This window comes from Nannospalax galili, unplaced genomic scaffold (genome assembly GCF_000622305.1).
Source record: "Nannospalax galili isolate Female #2095 unplaced genomic scaffold, S.galili_v1.0 scaffold216, whole genome shotgun sequence".
In the NCBI taxonomy this organism is placed as follows: Eukaryota; Metazoa; Chordata; class Mammalia; order Rodentia; family Spalacidae; genus Nannospalax; species Nannospalax galili.
In genome coordinates, this window is record NW_008339003.1 from 2,710,519 (window position 1) to 2,728,859 (window position 18,341).

General features: G+C 40.8%; 1 protein-coding gene across 10 annotated transcripts in view; it reads right to left on the reverse strand.

The window, feature by feature from the left end:
• Positions 1-12,910: 12,910 nt before the first annotated feature.
• Zgrf1 (zinc finger GRF-type containing 1) overlaps positions 12,911-18,341 on the reverse strand; it is a 108,454-nt gene continuing 103,023 nt past the window's right edge. For 9 of the 10 annotated variants that reach the window (XM_029563856.1, XM_029563863.1, XM_029563861.1 and 6 more), the window contains 4 exons: positions 14,780-14,956; positions 14,509-14,643; positions 13,568-13,829; positions 12,911-13,385 (listed from right to left, as the gene is read on the reverse strand). In XM_029563856.1, the coding sequence (XP_029419716.1) occupies positions 13,252-13,385; positions 13,568-13,829; positions 14,509-14,643; positions 14,780-14,956 (708 nt within the window). In that variant the 3' untranslated portion in view covers positions 12,911-13,251. Of the gene's footprint in view, positions 13,386-13,567; positions 13,830-14,508; positions 14,644-14,779; positions 14,957-18,341 lie in introns of those variants that run through there. The other variant, XM_029563862.1, reaches the window with a different exon arrangement.

The window sequence follows — 18,341 nt, forward strand, 5'->3', positions numbered from 1 at the left end:
CACAGGTACTGAATGACAACAGGTGCACTTACACACATGCAAATATTACACTCATACACATAAAATTTTAAAAATCCAAAATATTTTTTTTATTTTTAGCATTTTTATTGAATTTTTGTGATTTCCATACAATATAATTTGATGACATTTATATCCCCTCTCCCATCCACACCTCCCCACATTACCCCCCACACACACACTCAATTCTCTCTGTATAATAAAACCTACAGAGTCTAACTTGAATCCCCAAATGATCTCCAATGTGGGTCCATCCACTGGAGCTTGCAGAGGACTTGTGCATGCTATCACCATTGCTGTGAGTTCACATGAGTAACTGACCAGCTGTCTGGAGAACTCGCCCCCAACCCTGCCCCAGTCATCCACCACCTGTGGCTCTTACAATCTTTCCACCTCCTCCTCTGCAATGATTCCCCAAGCCCTGAGTTCCAGAAGCCTGACAGAGGTGTCCCACTCAGAGATAAGTTCTCTGTAGCCCCCTCCTCCCCCAACATTAGAAAGCTGTAAGTTTCTATGTCAGTCACCATCTACTGCATAAGGAAACTTCTCCAGTGAGAGTTGAAAGATGCATTAATCTTCAACAATGGGTGAGCACCTGATCCAGCACAGTTCATTCCAATCATCTTTCCTGGGACTGGGAGTCCATATTATAAGGGTACCACAGTTACATCTCACTGGAGGGGACCACAGTTCTAGATCACAGGAGAGGATCACAGCTTTATCTCATAGGAGGGGACCACGGCTCCAACTCACAGGAGAGGACCACAGTTCCAGCTCACAGGAGAACCACAGCTCCATCTCACAGGAGGGGACCACAGCTCCAGCTCACAGGAGGGAACCACAGCTCCAGCTCACAGGGGAGGACCCAGCTCTAGGCTCTAATTCACAGGAGAGGACCACAACTTGAGCTCATATGAGGGGTCCACAGCTCCAGCTCACAGGAAGAACCACAGTTCCAGCTCACAGGAGTGGACCACCGTTCCAGTTCTTAGGAGAGAATGCTCCAACTCACAGGAGAGGACCACAGCTCCTGCTCAGGGGACAGGACCATGACTCCAGCTCACAGGAGGGGACCGCAGCTCTACTTCTTTCTTTCCTTAAGTTCTCAGTCTCTCAAACAGTGCTTTTTTTGTGTGTGTGTGTATGTAAGTGCAATCATGTCCTGCAGTGCCCATGGAGGTCAGAGAGGGGGTTGGATCCCCTAGAAAAAAGCTACTTCATTTAACTGGCTGAAATTTTGCTCCTCTGCTTAAAATCTTTCAGATATGATCCTCAGGGTAGAGGGGACGGGCCCAAGATGGCCAGGTGCCTGAGTTCCTCTCCTGCCCACCATGCAGATCCCCACTCATTTCTTGGCTGCTAAGCAGTGAGCCAGTGGGTTCCATACCCTCCACCTTTGAGTCACTCAAGTCGGTCCAGCAGCAGCAGCAGCAACCACTGCTGCTGCTGCCATTATGATGGTTGACTTGTAAGATTTCTGAAAAACCATGTTATAAATGCACAAGGGCAAAGCCCTCTTCAAGACTCTCCTCTGATAACCTTTCGTCTTTGGTAGTGTAGGCTTCTGCAATCATCCACAGCTTCAATGTGGCCATGATCAGATTGGATTCTTGTAGGAGTTCTACCTGAGGTTCCTTTGGTCATTGGCAGCAGTCAAATACCTGTGCATTTTGGTCAGCTGTGCCTGGAGGGATTGGCTCCCTACAGCACCTTCAAGTGCTGCTTTAGCTTCAACTACCTGAGGAGAAGTTCAACCATATCTTTGTTGTCTATGAGCTTGGTCAACAGATGCTTGAAGAGCTTGGAGGTCCGCTCCCACTCCCACTCAGAATGGCAGCAGCTTGATAGCCACGGGCCTGCCTTCCTGATTGCCCTGGCGGTGTGTGTGTGTGTGTGTGTGTGTGAAGCCTCGGGAGCAGGCCCCCCTGCCCCAAAAGAATTTTTTAAAAAAGAAAAATCGGGGCTGGAGAGATGGCTTAGCAGTTAAGAGCACTGACTGTTCTTGCAGAGGACCCAGATTCGATTCCCAGCACCCACATGGCGGCTACGACCCATCCTTAACTCCAGTTCCACGGGAATCTGAAGCCCTTTTCTGACCTCTGCAGCATTGCACAACATGGGTGCACTCACATACATGCAGGCAAGACATTCATACACATAAAATAATAAAAAAAATTAAAAAATAAAAATCATTCTGATGAGTGATTTGAGATAGTGAGTTGAAGAAATTAGAGATGTGTAGGTCATATGGGACATATGAGGTCAGTTATCAGAAACATGTTGTAGCACCCAGCTGCATGTCAGTACAGTTTTCTCTACGGCACCAGCAGCTGAAGCATAAGATGGAAGATGACAATGTCTGGCTTCATCCTGGTTAGAAATTTTTTCATCTGCAGCATAATTACAGCAATATGCTAAGTTGGTTGGCATGGTTAAGCAGGATGGTATTTGGGCAGACAGGGAGGGAGAAGGAAGGTCATCAGCAGAACAATAAGGGTCAGGACATGCAGATCATGATGAAGACAGAGTATATTTAGGAGAATCAATGGAAAGGCAGTGGTCCATGGCAGGCTGAAGTCATCTTTAGGATTAAAAAATCTCAGGTGATTTTTTTTAAAGAATAGACAATGCTCTAAGATGTGTCATTTGGTGAAAATGCTCTAAGATGTGTCATTCGGTGAAAATGCTCTAAGATGTGTCATTCGGTGAAAAGGCTCTAAGATGTGTCATTTGGTGAAAAGGCTCTAAGATGTGTCATTTGGTGAAAAGGCTCTAAGATGTGTCATTTGGTGATGTGTCATTTGGTGAAAAGGCTCTAAGGTGTCATTTGGTGAAAAGGCTCTAAGATGTGTCATTTGGTGATGTGTCATTTGGTGAAAAGGCTCTGAGATGTCATTTGGTGAAAAGGCTCTAAGATGTGTCATTTGGTGAAAAGGCTCTAAGATGTCATTTGGTGAAAAGGCTCTAAGTTGTGTCATTTGGTGAAAAGGCAAGGCACACAAAAACATGCACAAAGGCTGACATGTAAAAGGGGAGACTGTTCACATGTACTTACCTGTATGTTAGTAATATAGTACTTTTAAAAATGTAAAAACTGACAGTCTTCAAAAACCTAGCCTCTGTTCACACATTCTGCTAGATAGCTTCAGTTGTCAACTTGATACACCTGGGAAGAGGGACCCTTAAGTAGGGAAGTTCTTCTACTGGATTGGCCTATGGGCATGTCTATGAGGCATTGTTTTAATTGTTGAGTGATGTGAGAGGGCCCAGCCCACTACGGTGGTGCCACTCCTGGGCAGGTGGCCCTGGGTTGTGTAAGAAAGTCAGCTGAGCAGAGGCTGAGGAGCAAGCCAGTAAGCAGCATTCCTCTGTGGCCTCTGCTTAGCTCCTGTCTCCAAGTTCCTGCATTAAGTTCCCTTCTTTGGCTTCCCTCAGAGACGGACCTGTGATCAGGATTTGCAAACCAAATAAGCCCTTTCCTCCCCAAGCTGGTTTTGGCCAGAATGTTTTATCACAGCAGTAAAAACTAACTAGGACATACTGATTCTAGAGTTAACTTGAGGACATAGGAGAAAAAGTATCTGCATTCTTGATGACATCTTGGCCACGTTCAATCTTGGTTTATTTAGAAGTGCTCAGTCCTCAGACTGGGGCGATGGCTCAGCAGGTAAGAGTACTTGTTTCTCAAATATGAGGACCTCTCCAATATCCACATGAAAAGCCAGGTGTGGCTACCTATACCTATAACCCTAGTGATGTGGAGGATGGAGATAACAGAGCTTACTAGCAGTCAGCCTAGCTCCAGGTTCAGTGAGAGACCCTGTTTCATGGAAGCAAGATGAAGCATTATAGAGCAGGGTACCTGATGTCCTCCACTGGCCTCCAGTGCACATGGGCATGCTCAAACCCTGAGGCATACACATACATGCACATACAACACACATATGCACTTACACAGAGATAATTCTTTAAATACATTTCAAAAGAGCAGACAGAGCCCAGAAGTTGGGGTTAAAGTAGCATGTCTCACTCCCTACCTGGGATGACATATAAAACAAATTGCACACAGTTATGTCAGCTTGAATCAGATTATTTTGTAGTTAACATACAGCCAACCAGAGAATTGTTTTTAATGAGTGCACTGATTTTAAATGCACCCAAGGAAGAAGTTCTATTTCAGGAAGCCACAAATCCAGTAAAATGTACTTGTTCTGTCTTAAAAGAGGCACCATAGGTAGCCACCAACCTAAGGAGCGCTTCTCTGCTTCTTTACCTTGCCAGTTGCCATCTTCCTGATCTTTCACACACATGCAACAGACATACATGCACATGCATGCACAGACAGGCACACACATTCACCCTCAGATTTGTCTAACTAGAGAGCATAATAGTAAGGAAAAGCAATAGCTTAGAGACAAGCAGAACTTTAAAAAATTAACCTAATTACTGTTTGGGAGTAAAAAAAAATCGAAGCTTATAGTCATTATTTTTCCTTGACCAAGAATGCAATTTGGACTAAACCTACATTTTACTCATGAGTAATTACAAAGCAGGCATTTCAAATCAGTGTTGGGCTAATGTTTTTAGAGCAATTATTTGATTTTCAAAGCCCAATTATCTGTCAAGTAAATCATCAGTTTCCAGATCATCTGATTTAATATAAAAAAATCTAATTAGTAGAAAGCTATTTCACAGCTGTCTTCACATTAAACTGTAGTCTAGAGCATTCAGCCTTGGGGTTTGATTTGGCATTTTTCAAATCAAATGTGTTTGCTCAAATATGAAAGAATAATGCCAAAAGTCATGTCTCATTTTGAAGGGTTTTTTTAAATTTTTTTATTTTTTTGTCTTTTTGAGACATGGTCTCCCTGTAGCCCCAGCTGTCCTGGAACTCACTATGTAGACCAGGCTGGCCTTGAACTCACAGAGATCTGCCTACCTCTGCCTCTCGAGTGCTGGGATTAAAGGCATTTTAAACTGAGCTTCATAACTTCAGACTTTAACTTGCGATGTACCTTCCACGGCAGGGGCTGGTTGCAGAGAAGGGAATCATAACATAAACATGTTATTTTTAACCTACTTATGAAAATTGTAAGAATTCCCAGCTCAGCTATTAATATGTCTTTGTTAATAGCTTTCTGGTGTTAAGTAGAACACTAGATCATAGAATTATAGATTTTCTTTTCTATGTTTTCTCAATTTTTGTTAGTATACAAAATGGTTTTTAGCATCAGATCCTCCCCAGAGTCCCCCTTCTGCCTTCATGTCAGATACATACCTAGAAATATCCACAACAGAAAAACATGCTATGTCTTTGCCCCACTACCTTCCCGTTCCACCTGCTTTCTCCCTCTAGACCCCTTTTATATCTTCATAGTCCCATTCAGCTTTTGTGTTGTATGTGCAGTGTGTCTGTGTGCATAAAATCTAGATTCTCCAGTTCCACCCACTTTCCTGAAAATGTCATCATTTCATTCTTCCTTAACTGCTCAATAAAACATTGTTTACCCAGTGACCTGTTGATTGGCATCTAGGCTGGTTTGACCACTGAATAGTGCTACAGTTCAAGTATCTCTGATATGTTCACTTGTATCCCTTTGAGTACATACCCAGGACTGGTATAGCTGGATGCTATGGCAGGCCTATTTTCAGTGTGGGGAAATCTCCTATTCTGGCTGCACTAGTTTACAGACCCACCAGCAGCGTGTAGAGACTCTTAGCTTCTCATCAGCACTTGTCAGTTGTTTTGTTGTTGGGCTTGGGTTTTTTTTGTTTTGTTTTGTTTTTGTTTGGCCTGGAACTTGCTGACCTTGAACGCACAGAGACTTGCCTGCCTTTTGTCTCTGAGTGCTGGGACTACAGAATGCACCATCAAGCCGGGCCTCACTTCCTTTCTATTGTTGCTAGTTTGTTTTGTTGTTTTTGTTCGTTTGAGACAGGGATTCCCTGGGCCCCAGCTGACTTGGAACTTGACTTTGTAGACCAGGGTGGCTTCAGTCTCACAGAGATCCACCTGCCTCTGCCTCCCAAGTTCTGGGATTAAAGGTGTGTACCACTATGCCCAGCTCTCATCTGTTTTCTTGATGATAGACATTCCAACTAGGATGGGATAAACTCTAAAAAGAATGTTTTTCATTTTTATTTTTTTAATGTTTTATTATTTTTATTTAATGTGTATGAGTGTATTGCCTGCATGTATATGAGTGCACCTGTGTTGTGCAGTGCCGTGGAGGCCAGAAGAGGGCTGGATTCCCTTGGAACTGGAGGACGGTTCATAGCTGCCATGTGGGTGCTGGGAATCAAACCTGGGTCCTCTGCAAGAGCAGTCAGTGCTCTTAACCACTGAGCCATCTCTCCAGCCCCTAGGCCCTGAATTTTTAAGGATGCTGAACAATCTTTTCACATATTTAGAGGCTTTGTCTACATAGTAAATTTTAGGCCAGCTAGAACTACACAGTGAGACCTTATCTCCAAAAATAGTGTGTGTGTGCCATGGCGTGCAAATGAAGGTCAGAAGAGAGCTTTGGGGAATCCACTCTCTTCTCATCACTGAATCTGGGGATTAAACACAGGCTTTCAGGCTTGAACAGCAAGCGCATTTACATTCAGAGCTCTCCAATTTTTTATTTTTAAAGATTTTATGTGTCCATCTTTCTGTCTGTTAAGTGCGTGCATGTGTGTGTGCAGGGAGGCCCTAAGAGAGCACATCCCTTGGAGTTGGAGTCACAAGCAGTCACAGGCACCTAACATGGGTACTGGGATCCAAACTCTAGTCTTCATGATTGAGCAGTAAGTACTCTTAACTGCTGAGCCATCTCTTCAGTCCCTAATTCTTTAAAAAAAAATTTTTTTGATCATTTCATACATAGAGGACAATAGAATTGAGAAAAAAAGAGCAAGTAGCACACAGAATGAGCTGTGCCCCCTCATACCCTGCTCCTCCCTTGAGCTGAAAGGAAGTAAAAGCCTCATCTACCCCCCTTTGATCCCTGCACTCAGGAGGCAGGCGGATCTCTGTGAGTTCAAGGCCAGCCTGGTCTACATAGTGAGTTCCAGATCAGCTGGGGCTACAGGGAGACCCTGTCTCAAAAAGATGGGGGGAAAAAAAATGCAGGCCAGGAAGCCCTGGTGAAAGAGACTGGCCATCCCACCCACAAGATGAGCCTGCAGTTCTCACAAAGCTTGGATGCTGTTGGGGATTTTGATGAGACAGTAACTCCTGTGTAGTCACTGACAGTAGTGTAGCAGAAGTCCATTTACTCACTCTAAGCCTTTCAGAACGATGACTTGGTACTATTTTAAGAGGAACCTATTAAAATTAAGCTACATTGGAAGCCTGATAACAAGAAGCAACCACAAATCAGAGAGCCTGGAGTCAACAGGCCAAAGCACCGGGGATGGGTAGAGCTAGGTAAAAGACAAAACTAAAGAATAGAAAATTTATGAAGTGAAATCATAACAAAATTTCCCTAAATCTAGAGCAAAAAGAAATAGAGACCCGAACACAAAAGGCATTTGGAACCCCAAATACACATGACCAGAGAAGAACTTTTCTTAACACAAAATACCAAATTTAGGGCTAGGAATACTGTTTTGAAGCTTCAAAGGAGAGTCTAAGAGTCCCACAAAGACCAAGCAGGCCATTTGTGTGATATTTTAAAATGAGAATCTGTGGTTTCTGGTCAGCTGGGACTGAAGAATCATCTGTGAGTAGCAAGACACCAGCACCAGTAAAGTGAAACCTTTGCTTTACTGGGACAATTGATGCTGGTCATCTGGAGCTGAAAAATTAGCTGTGATTAGTAAGAGACCAACATCACTGAAGTGAAAACCTTGGGGACGTATTTCCTCAGGTCAGCACTCAGAACCTGTGGTCCACAGTGGCCCAAGGCTCCATCTCAAGCTGGCAGCCAAACCTGGTAATGTATAAGTCTCCCAGGAGTGAAAGAATCATGGAGAGCAGCTAGGGCTTGGCACATTTGGCAGGGTTGAAGTCTCTGCAGAGAGTGCAGGAGGTCACTGGTGAAGGTGCAGCCTCAGATGCAGTGGAGATGCCAGGATTGTGGAATGACCACAAGTGCAGCAGGTGTGAAGGGCTGGCCTGCAGCCATGAAACAAGCTGTGTGTCAGTTTTGGGAACCCAGGAGACCATAAATCCCAGACACTGGATACTGAGCTACATTGTTTTGATTTTGCTTACGTGTGCCCTTCTTAATAATAAAGTATGTAACATTTGTTTTTACAGAGCCCACAGTTGACTTTGGATTACTTTAAAGACACACTGAATTTATGATAGAAATTTTGAAGGCTCTAGGACTTTTTAAGTTATATTGTTATTATATTGTAATATTAATGTGAAATCTTGGGGCCAAAAAAAGGAAAAGTTGTGTTTTACAGTTATATGTGTGTCAAGGGAACCTCAATTGGGGAATTTCCTCTATTGCATTGGCCTATGGACATGTGAGGCATTTTCTTGACTGTTGAGTGATGTGGGAGAGCTCAGTCCACTGTGCGTGGTGCCACCCCTGGGCAGGTGGTACTAGATTGTATAAGAAACCAACCTGGGCTGGAGCGATGGCTCAGCAGTTAAGAGCACTCACTGGCTGCTCTTGCAGAGGAACTGGGTTCAGTTCCCAGCACCAAGACAGTGACTTACAACCATTTGTAACTCAAGTTCCAGGGCATCCAAAGCCCTCCATGGGTATTGCGTCACAGGTGCACTGCCATACATGCAGGCAAACACATATAAAATAAAAATAATTTTTTTGAAAAGCAAGCTGAGCACAAGCTAGTCAGTAAGCATTGTTCATAGCCTGGCCACACTTCCTGTTCTTGATCTCTGCTTCCTGAGGATGAAGACATTGTCATCACACATCACATGATCAACCAGGAATAACCACATGCTCTTGCTGCCATGCCATTCCTTCTTTCCCATGATGGACTCTATCCTTCTAGAACCATAAGACAAAATAATTTTTTTCTTACCTTGCCTTTGGTGATGGTATTTCATCACGGCAACAGAAAAATAATACAATGCACAATAGACTTCTATAAATAAAATTCTAGGGGCTGGAGAGATGGCTCAGTGGTTACAGGTACTGTCCTTGCAGAGTATCCAAATTCAATTCCTAAAACCCATATGGGGAAGCTCACAACGACCTGTAACTCTAGCTCCAGGGGATGTGGTGCCCTCTTCTGGCTTTAACAGGCACCTGCACTCACATGCACATGCACATACATACATGCACATACATGTACACATAATTTAAAATCTCTGATAAAGCTGTTTAATGTTGGTAACACTGAAATACAGCTGTCATTTATGGAGCAGAGACAGGAGACAATGGAAATTTTATTTATAATTTGATGTATAGGTACAGTGTAAAATCTTAAGTTTTTAATATTATGATGATATTATAAGGATATTGCTTATCGATTGAAATATTCCTTAAAATTCAGCTTCTGTCTATGAAGCTTATAAGATTTGAATGGAAGACATGAAGAATATGTTAGTTGGGTTTGCAGGTCAGGGGTTCTAAGTCAAATATTCTTCAGGTCTTTTTCTGCTTGAAAATACCAGGGGTGGGGCTGGAAAGATGGCTTAGCAGTTAAGAACACTGGTTCTTCTTGCAGAAGACCTGGGTTCAAATCCCAGTACCCACATGGCAGCTGACAACTGTCTGTAACTCCAGTCCCAGGGGATCTGACAGCCTCTTCTGAACTCTGCAGGCATTGCACATCATGGGTGCACTTACCTACATGCAGGCAATACACGCATATACATAAAATAAAAATAAAAAACCAGGGTTAAATTATGGGATATATTCATGGCTAAGAGACTATGTTTTCACTAAAAAAAATGAGAAAACTCTACATTAGCCAACACTACCCAATATTAAGAATGTTTTATAAATCTCCAAGAAAAATACAGATGAACCAATAGACCCCATACTTCTTGTCAGTGGTTTAAAGTAGGAAATAAACACAAACTGTCCATCACACTATCTCTGTGCTTAATAGTTTTGGGGAAAGGAATAAAGGCTGTGCTCTGATAAGACAGGGACTGAGTTAAGAACACTGTAAGATCTGACCTTTATTTTTTTCAAGATTTATTTTATATGTGTATGAGAGTGTAAATGATCCTGTGGAGACCAGAAAAGGGTGCTGGATCCCCTGGAACTGGAGCTACAGGCAGTTGTGAGCTGCCTGACATGGGTGTTGGGAAACAAACTTGGGTCCTCTGAAAAATAAAAGGACTCTTAACCACTAAGCCATCTCTCCAGTCTCCAAGATCTGACCTTTACATATAAAGCAGCTCTGCTACAGTTAACAGGATGCCTTGGATGATGACACTCAATACAAACAGTCTCTCTCCAGGATGGGAAGAGAGGAAAACAAGTGACAAAACCACCCATTCCACACCCAGTGTGACTCAGGTTCACACAGAGGGAAAAAAGCCTGAGGGGTCAGGAGAGCAAAGGAACAGAGATGACATTTCCATGTTGCCTTCCCAACCACCATTACTTTTTTCTTTTCTAGTATCTGGTGTAAAGGAATGCTTAATATAGTGACTATGCTAGATTGTCTAGAAAGAATGGAATGGTTTACAAACCATTTTGAAAGACTTGTTGCTTTAATCTGTAAATAAAACCTTTTGTTCTCCCTTATAAACTATTACCAGGACATAAAACATATAACCACCAAAATTAAGAATAGTATATCTTTTCTTCTTACAATTTTAATGTGAATGAGTGTTTTGCCTGCACCATGAGTGTGCAATGCCCAGAAGCCAGAAGAGGGCATCAGATCCCCTGGACCTAGTTACAGATGGTTGCTAGCCACTATGTGGGTGTTGAGAACCTGGTTTTCTACAAAAGTAGCTGGTGCTCTTAACTGCTGAGCCCTCTCTCCACCCCAACGACAGCCATATTTCTAAGTGTACTTACTTTGTCTACCGGAATGTTGGGCCAACCCTCTCTACAGCAGGGTATCTGGCAATGCCTGGAGACGTTTTTAATTGGGATGCAGTCAAACATTTGATGAGGCAGAGGACACTGCTCCTAACAGAATTATCTGGCCCAGATGTAAAGAGTGCCACAGCTAAGAAATGGGGCTCTACATCAAGACCTCTTCCTACATCTTTGCAGAAATTAAATTTTCTGGAAAACTGACAAAAACATATGGAGGAGAGAGCACACGCACAAGGTGAGAGGTTCTACCAGTCTCTGAGCAGTTCTTGGAAACTATGAGTTAGACTAGGAGTTACACAAAACCAGCCAGTCCACCATATAGCTATAGATATAGGAATAGAAATTCAATTCTCTTCTAATTAACAATAAAAGAAATTAAAACACCCTTTCTCCTGGTGTTTAGATAAGCATTACGTGTGTATAATAAAAATACATCCTTGGATACTCAAAGGCTCAAAAGATTTACCTTCTAATCAGGTATGGTACACACACTTGTAACTCCCAGCACTGTGGAGGCTGAGGCAACTTGAGCATTTCAGACCAGCCTGGCCTATAGTCTGGGACAGGGATCCCTATCTAAGAAAGATTAAAAAAAAAAAAAAAAAAAAAAAAGAACATGGGAGGTTTGAGCAGCAAGGTTCAAGAATCCATGTTGGAGTCCCATCTTTGACCTCACTTAAGAAGAGTAACTGCTTGTTTGGAGAGATGGCTTGCGGTCTTCTAGACTAGCAAAAGTTGTGAGGCCTAGGTTGATGAACAGACCCTACCTCAAAGGAATACTGAGTGATTGAAGATACTTGATTCCCACCACCTAAAGAAATGAAAAGAGTACCTGCAGCTGTACTTAGTAACAAGACTTAAGAGAATTACCAAACCACAAGTGTTCTTTGCTGAATTTAGTTTTTCTTTCACATAAAAAATTCTGTAGGGACAGACATCGTTTTTAAATATATAATAGCAGCTACCATTGTTTTTAATTAAACTTACTCATTTTGTGTGAGGGGGATACACAGATTTCATGGCATGAGTGTGGTTAAAGCACAACCTGCAGTACTCAGTTCTCCCTGCTTCATACCATGTGGGTCCCAGGGATTGAACTCAGGTCATCAGGCCTGACAGCCAAATGCCTCCACCTACTGAGCTATCCTGCTAGCCTTAGACTAGTCATTTTTTACTGGAAGGAAATTCAAGGAAGCAATTTTTTTCCATTCTTCCGTTTCAGTCTTTTTGAGACAGGGTCTTCCTGTAGCCCCAGCTGTCCTGGAACTCACTATGTAGATCAGGCTGGCCTTGAACTCACAGAGATCCACTTGCCTCTGCCTCCCGAGTGCTGGGATTAAAGGCGTGGTGATGCCCACCTCCATTCTTAAAATAAACTAAATGATGGTCACTTAAGACCTTTTACTTGCCAGAGTAAATACATTGATATTAATTACAATCAAGCTCTTGCTATTGTTTCCAGCAGGGTGTGAATGTATTCCAGCAATACTTAAGAATCAATGAGGACTCAAGTGGTTTAAAATGCAGATACATATATTTATAGAGAGAATATAAATATCAAAAGACTGAAACAATGTGTTAATGATTATCTGGCTAGTGGATTTTTAGGTAATTTTGTTTTCTTTTACACAGCATATTTTCTATAGAGAGAATGTTAATTTTGTAATAAAAGGGTTTTCATCCATTTGATATGTAAATATATATACTAGTAAGGATTGTGCAACTAGGTGCACAGGGAAGGAACTTGAGGGAAGAGAACTGAACGGAGCTCGTCTTCACTCCCTCAGTCCTATTTATGAATCTGGACACTTAAGAAGCACCTTCTGTGTGCACAATGCTGTGCTTTGCCCTCTCCAGGTATGGAATTCTCTTTTGTATTTTTAAAAAAGTTTTTATATTGTGAATGGTTTTAGTTTTAAAATGGTGGGGCAGTACATCTATTTCTAAAAATGTCTGATATGGTTATAGTTCAGAAGAGTATGTTCATGTAGAGACATGTTCAACAGGAAGCTTTTGAGATAGTCCTATATCTTTGAAACACACTGGTACGCCTCTGAATGTTCCTTTGCCCTTTGTAAAACTTCCTTTCACAAACAAAATATTTGCATAGTTTAATGTAAGTATTATATACCTTTCTGAAGAACAATCTTGTAGATGTACTTATTCTACATGTTTTTTAAATAATGTAACAAAGAATTTGGAGTAAGGAAAACCCTAACAGAACAAAGTGTAAAATGACTCTGAATCTCTACCAGCGTCTCTGTTAATGAGGTCTCTCTTCAGATTTATCATTCTTTTTCTTCTGTTTTTCTTCTGCTTGTTTTTCAAAATAATCCTTAAGGAGCTTGTTCAGCTGTGGTTCATACTGGCTTGCATGCTGCAGTCCATCTCCCCTTCCTTAAAAAGATGCAAGACATGAGACAGCTGTTCCAACCTTTATAGTGATACCCAGGGCACGGTCGACGTCAGGCATCTCAAAAGGACAAAGCCCCAGCTCTTCCTGCCCAAACCACCACAGGCATTAACCACCCCTCAAGGTAAATTTTAATTAAAAATGTTTAAACACATTTTTATTTTACCTTCACAGTGTTGAATCACACGCCCCCATAGTCGATTTTTCCTCAAGCAGGCCAAATTTCCCACAATCAACAAATGCCTCCTTCCTCTGGTCAATGCAACGTTCATTCGTTCTTCTGAGTCAATGAATCCTACTTGTCTTGTCCTCACACAAGACAGAATAATGATTTCCTTTTCAGCTCCCTGAAAAGCATCCACTGTGGACACCTGCACAGTTTTAATATCAGGATGGTCAAAGTCCACAGCATGGAGTAAATGGCAAAACTGTGGAGAAAGGGAGACAGGATCACACAGTGCAGAGATCAGGGAAAACATACGTCTCCACACCTAGTCACACAAACATCTGAAGAAAACTAGTTGAAGCATTTTTATTTGTTTTTCTCAACTCACATGGACTTAGCTGGAAACTTTCTAAAATGGTAACTGACAATAGGATATTCTTTGTAAAACAAAATCAAAGGCAATACAGGGGAATTTATTTGCTTATGTTGATTTGAACTGATAAATAAGCTAATAATGAAAAAGAAAAAATATTAAGAGGAAAAAATTAAAAACCTAATCAGAACTGGCTCATATGTACATTTATACCTGGTATCCATCCTTGATTTACTGATAAAATGCAATCGTGGAAAAACATTTTGAAAAACAGTCTCAATCCCATCTGTCCCTAGACACAAAGCATATACCACATTTTCTTCCTCTAATCTGTTTATTTGCATTTTCCCCAACAGCTGTAAACTGAATTTAATTAAACCTTGTTAGGGCTTCATTTAATTATGTAGCAAGAAATCCAGGCCAGGAAAAATATTAGAATGTTTCTTTGTTAGTACATATAGTCCCGAAGGTTTCAAGCACCAAATTGAACTACACAAATATAATAGTAAATACTGTATATATAATTATGATGTTTAACACATGACAAATATCATCCCATAATACACACCTTGTACATCTGGGATCTGTACAACGTTATCACCCCAATCATGGAGCCTGCTATTCCACTTGCAATCAGAGACTGGATCAGCTTGAGTGTAAAAGCAGCTTCTGCCACATTATGAAAACTGTTATCTCTTTCAACCTCGAGTAAGACAGAGATCTTAAATTATATTTCCCAGAAAGGCTGCAGAAAGACTGAGTAAAATCATACAAACAACGACAATAAAATTAAATCAAGAAATTAAGCAGAGATTCCCAGCACCAATAATATCATTTACCTGTTCCACTCCCATAACATTATAGAAACACAGGGTGGGCAGCCACTCCAGTAAAGGGCTCCTCTCTCTTTCTGAAATGCCATTTATGAGGCTTCCTTCATAAAACAGATCATTAGCAATGGCACTGATCGCAGGGTGACAACGGTACTGGGTTCTCAACAGAACTGGTTTGTGACCCTAAGGAATTTAGATAGAGGAAAACAAAAAAAAATTAACACGTATCATTTCCTTTTTTCTAGGGAAATAAAAATAGTATTAAAAAAAATAAATGTCGTTACATCATGGCCTTAGATAAATAATGAGAGATAAACCACAAATATTAAAAAATAAATTATAAAAACTATGTTTACAAACTACAAAAGACATCATAAATCAAGTCTTAATTTGGCACCTAACATTGTGCTTTTATAATCCAGCTGGAGTTGACCTAATACTAATTTAAAAGAGATCTTTTAACATTAGGCAGGCCTGATAGTGTACGGTTACTAGGGAGGTTACAATAAGAAGATCACAAGTTCATGCTCTGCCTGGACTAGACCAAGGTCAACATTGTATCAAAATACAAAATAGAAAGAAGGCTGTGGCAGCTGCCCAGGGCACAGTGCTTGCCTAGTATGCATGAGGCCCTAAGTTCAATACTTAGCACTGCAAAAAGGAAGTCTGTGATGATTTATTCACTTTCCTCCTTGGATAAAGCCAGTGCTTCATTTGGAATCTTCAAGAAGCTTCAGCTCTCATTCATGCATCCTAATATCCAAGTCTCACCCACTTCAGCCATCTCCTGGAGCACATTCTTTACTTGGAAGACTTTCTGATATTTTTAGAACATTTTTACTAGATTCAAGGAACACCATAATAATACTACATAGCTAAATGTAGGGTTACTGATCACAGGAACAAAGTATCTTCATGGAAAAAGAAAAAAAAAAAAAGCAAAAAGCAAGCAAGAAATCAAATTTTACTACTCTGGGGCACAGATCTGTCTTTTTGTAAGTAAAGCAGCTCACATGTGAAACCCAGGATTAAGCCACAGGCACAAAAATGCTCAAAGGACCATTAATTATAACACAAATAACTAAAATTTCAATATCAAGGTGACTAAATTATGGTATAGCCACACAAAATAATATTTAGTTATTTAGACAGAGGTGATGGCAAAGCTAGCAATAAAAAAAGGAAACAGCTTACGGCAGTAGGTTTTTTAGTTACAGCATTTTTAACTGTAAAAAGTTATATTTGATGCATGGTTATAGCCCTAGTATTAAAGATGGAAAGCAAAATATTAAAATATCACACAAGGTTTTCTCTTGGGTATGACAAGGTGACTACAATGTATTTCTTAAATCTTTTGCTTTTCTTGGGTTTCCATGCTTTATGATAGCAGTAGATATTACTTTTATTAATTTTACTTTTAATGAATTTTGAATTTCAAATATACAAAAAAGCAAACAAAATAATATGGCCTCTGCATACCCACTACCCAGATCTAATGGCTCTTTTTCTCTTGAGTAAGGTTGGCATGTACAGATCAAAGTCCTCCCTCGTTCCTTCCTTCGTCACCTTCCTCTGAAAAGCCCTGACCCTGAATTGACTCTGCAGCACTTCCACAGACTTCTATCTATTGCTTGTTGTACTGGTATCTACCTATGAGCTACACACATGGAGTTTTACTATTAGTACTCCTTAGGACCCTGCTTCTTTTAAAGCAATTTTCAGGTAGCATTCAATTATGATATTTTAATATATATATATATATATATATATATATATATATATATATATCTCCCCAATTCTTGCTGGTCCCTTTCCTAGTCCCAAATACTACACAGTCCCCCTTCTGCCTTCATGTCACACATGTGTGCATGCATATATGCATTCTGCATTAAATAAAATGTGATATTGTCTTCCCTCCACGCCCTCCCCTCTCCCCTTTCTTTAGACCTTTTCTTCCTCCACTCAGTACCTTTTCCTTTCACACATATGCACACATATATTCATATACACATAAACGTAGATTCTGGTCGGGCGTAGTGGTGCAGGACTTTAGTCCCAGCACTCAGGAGGCAGAGGCAGAGGCAGGCGGATCTCTGTGAGTTCAAGGCCAGCCTGGTCTACACAGTGAGTTCCAGGACAGCTGGGGCTACAAGGAGACCAAAAGACAAACAAACAAGCAAACAAACAAAAAAAACATAGATTCTACATGAGACAAAATGTGGTATTTCACATGGCATGATGATCTCCAGTTCCAACCAGTTTCATGCAAATAACATAATTTTGTTCTTACAGCTAGATAAAATTCCATTTCCCATATAAACATTTTCTTTAGCCATTTCTTTAGCCATCAGTTAATAGGCATGTAGGCTGGTTCTCATCTTAGCTAGTGACAATACAGTCTTTTCTTTCTTCTTTCTTTTGGTCTTTTTGATCCCAAGTGCTGGGATCAAAGGCGTGCATCACCACGCCTGGCTGGGAATACAGTCTTAAACAATGACGTGCAGGTATCTATCTCTGTGATAAACTGACTTAGATTCCATTGGGTACATACCCAGGAGTGGTGCAAAACTCACAGGACAGGTCTGTTTTTAGTTTCTTGAGGAACTGTCACACTACAGTCTTTTCTTTCTTCTTTCTTTTGGTCTTTTTGATCCCAAGTGCTGGGATCAAAGGCGTGCATCACCACGCCTGGCTGGGAATACAGTCTTAAACAATGACGTGCAGGTATCTATCTCTGTGATAAACTGACTTAGATTCCATTGGGTACATACCCAGGAGTGGTGCAAAACTCACAGGACAGGTCTGTTTTTAGTTTCTTGAGGAACTGTCACACTGTACGTTTGAGAACTATCTATATAGCTCAAGTTTACTGACTCTAACTGCTTTAAATTGTTCTACTCTGTGACTAAATTACTTTCCTATTCTTTACTTGTCCTTTCAAAATTCCCCCAATAATTGGATGTGGTAACACAGGACTATAATCTCGATACTCAGGTTGAGGCCAGAAGACTGCTCTAAATTTGAGGCCAGCCTGAGCCACATAGAAGGATCCTGTCTCAAAAAATAACAAATAAAAAATAAATAAAGGGAATGGCTCTGGAAAGGCTGAGAAGACTCCGTGGATGAACTTGTACCAAGGGAACATCTGGGCACAAGGCCAGATAGGCCTCAATATATATAACAGAATACATGAAATCCTCTTGGTGGGGAACTATGGGGAGGTGTAAATGGTGGAGGTCATCTAAATTTGATTAAGATCTATTAGATTTAACACACAAAAACTCAGTAAAAAACATACATTAACAAAAAATATGTTCAGAAAGAGTTCCATAAGCTTTTCTTTGTAATCTATGGTAGTATTTAAAACCCCATTAAATTGGGGAAATGATCTTTGTATTTAACCTAAATTTCCAATCCTGTTTAAGGAAGCAGAAAACAGCTGGTTCTTATCTGTAACATAAAAACAAATTGGTTTTCTAGCTTCAAGCTGAATAGTCTTACTTTAAGTTTTCTTATTATGGAATATTTCAGGAGTGCTGAAAGGTAAAAGCACAGTAACTTTAAAAAT